We start from the raw sequence: 10,361 nt of genomic DNA on the forward strand, positions 1-10,361 counted from the left end.
GAAAAGCCCTTTCACATACGGAGTAATTTCTGTTCGTTTTAAAGTTTTAATGTCGCTCCTTACTTTCATTTAAAAAAAAAACTTGTTTTTTTTTTTTTGTTTAATCACTAAAAGTGATTCCTTCTTTTGTGGGTAGAATTATATAGAGCAAGTATAGAGATGCAAAACCTAGTTGGTGCGATAAGCATGACAGCGTTCCAGTAAACGTTTAACGTCAATAAGCACAATTGAATCCAGATGGATTTCGTTCACCTTTGCTACGAAAGGAAATTAAATATTTTGGGAGTTATTTCCCGAAATATCCTGCTAAAATATTGGGGTATTGGTTGTTACGGCGATGAAAAGATGGCTGTTGATCATCTTTAGTGTTGATGCGCCAAAGCTAGCTCACTCTTACTAATTGATCACATGGTTTTGATCTTAAGAATATTAGATTGAATCATCAATCCATGAATGACCTCCGCAACGTTGACTACGATCAGGTGAATGTGTTTTGCATGCGAAACATGGAATTGATCTATGTAAAGTCAATCTTATTTCCTTTAAAATAATTTTTTTAGACATCGTGTATCTGACTAGGTACGGACTATGCTGTTCGGTTATCTGTAGTAGTCCTAGAATTACCCTGCTTTACTCAGAATTGCTAGGGAAGTCAATTGCACAGTTGAATCAATAGGGCTAAGCTACGTTACGCCATAGGATTATCGACAAGTTGTAGATGTCCAGGAAATACAAAATTCTTCATCAATCCCAAATAGACATGTGTATTTGAATATTATAAGTTTATATAATGGATTTTTTAAAAAAGTGACTTTGAAATGTATTCCGTATCTTAAACCGATAGATTATGCAATGTGCTACTTATGTACATGTTCATTAACATTTCACTAAAATGGAACTATAATTTCGTTTTCAAGTCCACGTGCAAACTCCAAACAGTCGGAAACATTTTACCGACAGAGGATTAGTGGGCTTAAGTTAAAACCAGTAACGAACTTCCATTTCCCCTGTTTGATTTTGACTAACTTCAAGCGTTTTATGTGAATAAGAATGGTCCTTAAAAATCATGTAGCTATACAAGAAATTTGACAATAGTTTTGTACATCCTGCTCTGAACAGGTTTCTTTATTCAATTTAGGCTGTTTTCCATGCTAGAGAGAACTTCAGGGCTTCTTCCGTCTTAAGCACATCAGGTAAACACCCAAAATTCCAGAATATTCTTGTTGTCGGAGAATTGTGTGCGTTAAAATCAATCCCAGGAATAAATCTCTTGCTTTTTATTCTCTCCGCAATTTGTTTAATGAATCGGTCAGATGAACAATTCATAATGCTAGTAGATTATAATTTCTTCTTTTTTTTGTAGCTTTTATACTTTTGGCTCTAAACCCTTTTAGATGCTTGTCCACCTTTTTGCTAATTAATATTCCTTGAAGTTTTTCGGTGACGGAGGAACTGTTGTATTGAACTGAAGGGGTATGTCTTTTTTTTATTTTGTTTTATTCAAAATATTAAGCTACGCAAATATAAAACATTAAACTGAAGATAAGCATAAGTCTACACGGGCTCAACCCATAGAAGAGAGGGAGGGTAAGAAAATGGTAAACTTTAAAGCCTCCGTTTTCTAATTTTTCTGTGTCTCACCTAAAAATATTTGGTCCTTTCTTTGGACGGAAATCATAAAACCTTTGAGGAAACTGCCTGGCTGGCAGGAGGCTTCAGCTTCCGTGATGACCAGAAATGAACAAGAACGGAAAGTTTGTTAATAAATAAAAAACTAGTAAACTCCATTCGTTGTTTTTTTTATAGAGAAATAGTTTTACGTTTTTATTGTTTTTTTAACTGCTTAGGAAGTCAAATATCTGTTAACGCTTGTGGTGAAACAAAATTGTTCATTCAGAAAATACATCTGAAATGCTCATTATCAACTGAATAGTGTCATGTTGATCGTCGAGATTACAAATGTCACATTATATGTATTTTATGTATGTATATTTTGAATAAGTGTGTATGTTTTTTTATAGAAGTGTTAAAATAATAACCTTGTGTTTCGTATGTTTTTTGAATAAATGCCTCGAAAGTTTATGCCTAGAAACAACACGTTTTTTTTTTTTTTTTTTTTTTTTTTTTTTTTTTTTTTTTTTAATGGAATTGTTCAAGGAGATGAAATGGTTTTTATGTTCGTGTGAGTTGATCTTTTTATTTTTATTTTCATTTCTAATTTTTAGCTCGGAAGACGAGAAGGTGGTGAGAAAAACAAAAAAAGTTGAAAGTGAGTCTGAAGACAGTTCAGAGACGACTACTTCAACTGATAGTGAAGAAGAAAGAAGGCGAAGAAGAAAGGAAAAGAAAAGGGCTAAAAAGAAGGCAGCTCGAAAAGCTAAGAAGAAATCCAAAAAGAAGAAACGAGAAACGAGTTCTTCGTCAGAGGTCTCTCTCTCTCTCTCTCTCTCTCTCTCTCTCTCTCTCTCTCTCTCTCTCTCTCTCTCTCTCTCTCTCTCTCTCTCTCTCTCTCTCTCTCTCTCTCTCTCTCTCTCTCTCTCTCTCTCTCTCTCTCTCTCTCTCTCTCCTCTCTTCATTAGTTTAAATATAATTATTGAGTAAGAGTAATAGTTTGAATCCCTACTTATCTATCTTAGTTCTGCAACTTTGCAACTCAGTACTGCAACTTTGAGTACTTACTTTTAATTATTATTTTGTATTGAAACTTTTTATGGCACTTGGTATTAACCAAGTGACATATAGCAGTCGCCAATTCTGTCGGTCTGTCTGTCGGTCTGTCGGTCTGTCTGTCGGTCTGTCGGTCCCGGTTTTGCTACTTTAGGCACTTCCAGGTAAGCTAGGACGATGAAATTTGGCAAGCGTATCAGGGACCGGACAGATTAAATTAGAAATAGTCGTTTTCCCGATTTGACCATCTGGGGGGGGAGTGGGGGCCCGGTTAATTCGCAAAAATAGAAAAAATGAAGTATTTTTAACTTATCAGCGGGTATTTGGATCTTAATGAAATTTGATGTTTGGAATGATATTGTGTCGTAGAGCTCTTATTTTTAATCCCGACCGGATCTGATGACATTAGGGGGAGTTGGAGGGGGAAAACCTAAAGTCCCGGTTTGCTACTTTAGGCACTTCCAGGTAAGCTAGGACGATGAAATTTGGCAAGCGTATCAGGGACCGGACCAGATTAAATTAGAAATAGTCGTTTTTCCCCGATTTGACCATCTGGGGGGGGGGGGAGAAGGGGCCGGTTAATTCGGAAAAATAGAAAAAATGAAGTATTTTTAACTTATGAGCGGGTGATTGGATCTTAATGAAATTTGATGTTTGGAATGATATTGTGTCTCAGAGCTCTTATTTTAAATCCCGACTGGGTCTGATGACATTGGGGGGAGTTGGAGGGGGGAAACCTAAAATCTTGGAAAACACTTAGAGTAGAGGGATCGGGATGAAACTTGATGGGAAAAATAAGCGCAAGTCCCAGATACATGATTGACATAATCGGAACTTATTTGCTCTCTTTGGGGTAGTTGGGAGGGGGGAGTAAGTCTTAAAAATTAGAAAAATGAGGTATTTTCAACTTACGAACGGGTGATCGGATCTCAATGAAATTTGATGTTTAGAAGGATATTCGTGTCTTAGAGCTCTTATTTAAATCCCGACCGGATCTGGTGATGGGGCGGGGAGTTGGGAGGGGGAAACCTAAATGATGGGAAACCCTTAGATTGGAAGGATTGGGATGAAACTTGGTTGGAAAAATAAGCAAAAGTCTTGCATACGTAATTTAACATAATTGGAACGGATCCGCTCAATTGCGGGGGGGGGGGGGTAATTCTGAAAAATAAGAAAAATAACGTATTTTTAACTTACGAAGGAGTGATCGGATCTTCATGAAACTTCATATTTAGAAGGACCTCGTAACTCTGATATCTTATTTTAAATCTCAACCGGATCAAACGTAATTGGGGGGGGGCAGTTGGGGGGACCGGAAATCTTAGAAAATACTTTAAAGCGGTGAGATCAGGATGAAACTGGATGGGAAGAATAGAAACCTGTCTAAGATACGTGACTGACATAACTGGACCGGATCTGCTCTCTTTGGTGGAATTGGGAGGGGGAGGTAATTTTGAAAATTGAGGTATTTGTAACTTACGAAAGGGTGACCAGATCTTAATGAAATTTGATATTTAGAAGGATCTTGTGCTATAAAGTTTAACTTTAGGTTCTGACCTTCTCACAAGTGCCAAATGAGCTCTTGGCTCTTGGCTCTTCCGACCTCGTCCAAATGAGCTCTTGGCTCTTCCGACCTCGTACCATATGAGCTCTCGGCTCTTCCGACCTCGTCACAAGTGCCATATGAGCTCTTAGCTCTTGTTTTTGTATTGATTTGTTTTTAAGTATTCTTTTAATTGTTGTCAGTTAACTATTTATCGCTCATTAGAAATTGTTGATATTCATAACCAAACACAATTCTGATTCTCAGAGGATATTAGAGAATATTCTATAGAGAAGGCTGGGAGGAGGTAAAACACAAAAAGTTATTATTATTATTATCATTCCACTTTTTTTAAACTTTGCAAGAAGTTGGGTCCTCTTGGGTTATTCACAGAAAGGACCCTCCTCCCCCCCCCCCTTGATCTGCACCCCACAGCGACTAAAATAATTGATTTTCAGTCCGATGTTGTTTCCATTTGAATTTGATTAATCGATTGTATGTAATAAGATAGAAAGTGAAGTTGAAATCTTAAGAAGATTAAACGCCACTGTCCAGTGTTGTGTTTCATAAGTAAATTAAGAATGAAATTGTGCATAAAACAAGATATGCTTCTTGTCGTGCAATGCTCTAATTTAAGACAAACTAAGAATCAAGCTCATGTGCAAGAATTCATAGAGGTGGGAGGAAAGACAGATTTGAAATAAAGAGTAAAAAAAGTTGTGTATTACATTTAAGTTTCAAGAAATAATGGAACAAATTTTTAAAGTATCAAGAATCTCTGAAGATAGTATTGTAGCTGTAGGATCTCAATTTTCTTTTCGTAACGTGTGCCTGTAAGTAACAAAAATGCTTTTGCAAAACTGTTTTTATACAATCTTTGCATAATTATGATTACAGCCTGGCTAGCTTAGATGGTGGATCTTCGACCCCAAGTTTAGATTTTTTTTTCCCTTAAGGGGTAAAAAATAAAATTGAGAACACATTTCTGGGTTAAAGTCGAGGGAAGGGGGGGGGAATGAGTATTTTCAAAGTTGTAGTTTTATCGAACCTATCCTGTTTTGCCTCAAGCCTAGGGGATGGAGTCAACAACTTACAGGAAAGTTTTGTTTGGGGGGGGGGAGTCAAGGTGCTTTTGAATTTTGTGTTGGCGGGGGGCTCAAGACAATTCTCATAGATTTTCACTAAAGAATATAAGCCACGGTTCTTTTGCTGTTGTTTGTTACGCCTATAGTTCGACATGCTTTGCTTCTAGTATTCAAATAAAATAACACCCCATGCAACACAATACTTCAGAATACTCCATGCAAAAAAAAATTTAGATAATAGAATATTAAATAAACGCTTGTCAAGACCAGGGTATATCAGTGTTATTCCTAGCACCGTGAATCTTGCTATAAAGAAAAGTAAATGGCTTTATATCTAAAATAGGGCTCCTCAAAATATACCATAGTCTACCTGGGTTTTTGCACTTTCAATTTCTTACCGAAATTGGAGGGGTTGCTCCTACCATGCTAAAAAATAAAAGTAGCTGTAGTTGGTGATTTTGTTTTATGCCGACTCAACAGAAGTAATCAATTACCTTATTAAAACTGATCCTTTGTTCCAGGACTCTGAAAGTGAGAGTATGTCTGTTGACGAAGAACTAGAAGAAAATCTGCGACAAAAGGCGTTAAGAAGCTTAAGAAGGGATTCAGCTGAATAAAAAAAAATTGATAATGCGGTGATCGTTTTATAAAATATTCTTTGAATAGAATAGTAACATTTTCATTCCTTTTGTAATATCTTTTATCGGATACTAAGGAATATTTAGGGAGCTATAGAGCTCATCCGAAAAGATAATATTCAACATATGAGCTCCTGAACTTAAACACCCCAGTAAAACCCAGGTACTGTCACTTATAATTTTTTAAGGCTATTTAAAACGGCATTGTGCAAAACTTGAACTGTACGCTAATTATTTTTCCGAAAATTTAAGCTTTTATGAAGTACTGAATTTTTGTATTTAAGAAGGGTTCAATATTGAGGGCTCCAGTAAGGCAAAATACAGACAGTAATGAAATGCCAACAACATTTTTGGAAAAACGCCTTTTTAATTCCCCGTAGGAAGTTCCTATCCCAGCAGTCGGTGAATGGAATAATTAGGCTCAGTGAAACGCTTCTATTTTTTATTTTGTATTTCAGTCGTTACTGGTTCAGTAATCTTTGGGTATTGTTAAGCTGCCAGAGGTCGAACTTTGGCAAACACTTTTAACGTGTTTAAACCATTCTAACATGTTTAAACCCTCTTTTTGGTATTGCTCGAAAGTCCAAGGATTTTTTTTTCAACGCTAATCAAATAAATCGTTCTAGAAATTTTTGAAAATTGAGACATTATATTTAGCATAATTTCCCCTCTTCTTACCGGTACAATTTCTAAATAATGAAGTCAATTTCTTTTATCTCTTGACAGTCATGGTCAATTTTACTTAGTGCAAAGAACCTCCTTTTTTGTGTTGGAAACACGAAAACACAATTTTGCTAATTCTAGATTTTGGTGGCATGATGCTGCTCACAACATCAAAATTAAATTTCCAGCACTGCTTAAGAATTCAGATTTTAAAAAAGATAAAAGCGTGGGTTTTGGAAATAGTAAGATGAATATTTTATAAGAAATTAACAAGCTTTTTTTAAGTCAAGATATTACAGAATCAAAAAGCATTGCCAAAGGAGGGCGTTTGAATCAGATGAATAGCCCCTAAGCCATTGATCCTACCATGGTCCCTTAATTTCTGATAGTTTGCACACAATTTTCCTTTTTGTGGTAAGTCAGTTTCTAGAATGAATTTTGATTGTCCACCCTATATTTTTCAAATTTTTTTTATGTAGATATTTTTTTTATAAAATCCCATTTTCAAAGAATATATTCCCCAAAAACGTATTTTTCAAAATCTGGAGGGATGAACAAAAAAAATACAGGGAAGGAGATGTCCCCCATCACTTTTGCTCAATTAGCAGCTTAAAATGAGGCTTAGCTATGCTCTCATGATGTTTATGAAAGTCGTAATTAATAATGTAAAGCCTGAATAACCTTATACCAGCCGATAGCGAAGTTTCTGGCCTTTCTATCCTGAGGATTTAGACCACCTGGACCACTTTACAGTGTAGATATATTAAGCTACAGTAAGATAAGGAATATATTAAGCTACATATATTAAGCTACTTATAAGGATAAAAGGAAGGCGATCGCTGGCCAAAAAGTCGCAACTTTATTAAAAGACGAAAAAATTAGGAACTAGCGTATAGAAGAATTCTTGGGCTCGCTAAAAAAGGTCAATGTGTAAAATTCCACATGAAAGTTAGAACAACAAAAACAATGAAAATAAGATAAATACAGAATGGGGGGAGGGGGCATAAATATGTAAAAGGGGATTAATGAAAAAAAAATGAAAATCAACTGGATCAAAGCAGGCAGCCATGCGAGAAATGTTTTTGGGGAGTCCCAGAGGTTTCTGGATGGGGGCGGAAGGACAGATCAAAGAGAAATAACCAAATCATATGGATGATGTAAGAACCACTTGTAAAATCATAAACATCTAGACTTTTTGGGGAGGGGGGCCCTTGAGTACATTCCTTTCTCCAGGATAGTAAAGGAGTTTGAAATTGCCGAGGGGAAGGAAGTACGGATTTCGAAAAAAAATAGCCAAATCATATGGATGATGTAAGAAACACTTGCAAAATCATAAATATATTGAGGTTTGGTGGATGGGAGGGATCTTTGTGAACATGCCTGCTTACATGATGGTAAAGGAATTCAAATTTCTGGAGGGGAGGAAAGACAGATTTGAGAAAAAAGAAAATCTTCAAATTATATGGATCATATAAGAAGTGCTGCAGAATCATAAATATTCAGAAGTCTTGGGGAGAGGGCCTTGTGTACATGTCTGCCTCCAGGATAGTAAAGGAGTTTAAAATTTTGGTGGGGAGGGAAGGACAGATTTGATAGAAGACAAAAGTAGCCAAATAATTTCGATGATGTAAAAAGTACTCGCAAGATAAAAAATATCTAGCGGTTTGGGGTATGTGGGTGGTCTTTCTGCATATGCCTGCCTACAGGAATTCGGAAATCAGGAAGGGAGGTAAGGCAGATTTCATGAAAAAAGAAAATTGTCAAATTATATGGATCATATAAGAGATATTTTCAAAATCATAAATATCTAGAGGTTTAGGAGAGGGGGGTCCAGAGAGGGGTGGTATTTATGCACATGTCTGCCTACAGGATTCTGAAATTCCCAAAGGGAGGAAAGGGAGACTTGAGGAAAATGGAAAATCCTCAAATAATGTGGGTCATATAAGAAATGCTTGCAAAATCATAAATATCTAAAGATTCGGGGGAGAGGGCCTTGTATGCATGCCCGCCTCTAGAATAGTAAAGGAGTTTGAAGGGAAGGGAAAGATAGGTTTGAAAAAAATAGCCAAGTTGTATCGATGGTATATGAAACACTTCCACAATTGTCAGATTTGGGGTGTGAGGGGGACCCTTGTTTTCATGTCTGCCTCCGGGATAGCAAGATTTTTAAATTCTGGAGGAGAGGAAAGGGTGGATCTGAGAAAAAAAAAGAAAAATAGCCAAATCGTATGGAGGGTGTAAAAATCATAAATACCTAGAAGAGGGGAGAGAGAGACCCCACATGTACATGCTTACCTCCAGGATAGTGAAGGAGTCAAAGTGAAAGAAAAACAAAACGAGGAGAAACTCGCTTTGATGGTAACAAAGGGGTACCATGATGTCATTCAGGGATCTTTCTACATTCTCAATTGTTGGTCTAAAATGTTCTGCCAAGCTGGAAGACATTTCGAGGTTTTTTCGTATCTGTCATAACGGAGGAAGTTTAATTTGACGCTAAGACGTGTATTTTCGTTTTGTACGTCATACAGCTCAATTAGGGCTAACCTCTAAATGTTTCAGAAGGGATTGTTTGATTCCAAAAACATTTTGACATTTTGATCCATCATTTGAGTTTGATCTTATTCTAACTTATTTTATCTTCTTTGTTAATCTTTTTTTCTGATTGGCCAATTTTCGAACTTTTTTCGTACCCATAAGCTCATTGTCTCTTGGAATTGAATTTAATGAATCAAACTGCGTTGTCTTTTTCTTTTTTCCTTAAAAATTATGGTTTGTAATTATCTGCTTTAGTGGCTTGGTTGAACAAGCCATATCCAGACAATATGCCATAAAATAATCTGGTCATCTTTTTTTTTCTGCCATCGGACTCACTCTTTTTTTCTTGTCAGCGGATAAGCTGTCATTATTTTTCTTGTTATCTGATAAACTGTCGTAACTTGTTCTTGTCATCATGACAAACTGTCATCATTTTTATTTTCCATTGGACAATTGATCATTGATTTTTACTATCATCAAGAAAAGCGACATCTTTCTTATTTGTCATCGGACAAATTGTCATTTTTTTATTTGTCAAACAAGGATATGAACTTCACTAAAGTTCTTCTATCGGCTGAGTCAAACGCTTGCTCATAATCTATAAAGGGGAGAACCAAAGGAGTCTGATGACTCAGGCACTTCATATTTATTAATCTAGAATGAAAATGCATTGAAGCATCCTCTTTCCTCCAAAAATACACTGTTCGTCTCTTAAAGTATGGTATCTATACCATACTAACTCTTATTACCTTTCTTATAGAGGTTTTAACTGAAGTTTTCTTAATATCGCTAGGTACTTCCCTTTTTCAAAAATAATATTCAGATTCACAGGCACATTCAGTAATTTTTCTCTAACTTCACACCCATCATATGTAAAATCTTATTTACACGCAATCAACCCTTGAGCCCTCAGTATTTTTTAATAATTTTAGTACTTTCACAAATCCTTCCTCCACTTCCAAAGTGTTACAAACTTTTTCATTCTTTTTTAATATCTTCTATTGTAACTTTATCTCGATTTAACATATTTTCAAAATGTTTTGTTCATCACTCTTTCCTTATCACTAATTGTGCCCCGTTCCTATCTTTAACTGGGAGTCCAGATTGACGGTCCCTTGTCAACATTTTAACATACAAGCACAATATTTTAATGCTATATTCTCAAGACTCTTTAATTAATTTTCAAATACTTTTCAAACTTGTCCCAAATTCCTCTTAGTTTCATATTAT

At 35.9% G+C, this 10,361-nt stretch overlaps 1 protein-coding gene across 1 annotated transcript in view; it reads left to right on the plus strand.

Moving 5' to 3' along the window:
• Positions 1-5,977, plus strand: part of LOC136039415 (serine/arginine repetitive matrix protein 1-like) — a gene marked incomplete in the record, with an annotated part of 35,804 nt that extends 29,827 nt beyond the window's left edge. The window contains 2 exon segments of the mRNA XM_065723147.1: positions 2,226-2,427; positions 5,817-5,977. Coding sequence (XP_065579219.1) covers positions 2,226-2,427; positions 5,817-5,912 — 298 coding nt within the window.
• Positions 5,978-10,361: the final 4,384 nt, after the last annotated feature.

This window comes from Artemia franciscana, chromosome 2, assembly GCF_032884065.1.
Source record: "Artemia franciscana chromosome 2, ASM3288406v1, whole genome shotgun sequence".
NCBI classification, from domain to species: Eukaryota; Metazoa; Arthropoda; class Branchiopoda; order Anostraca; family Artemiidae; genus Artemia; species Artemia franciscana.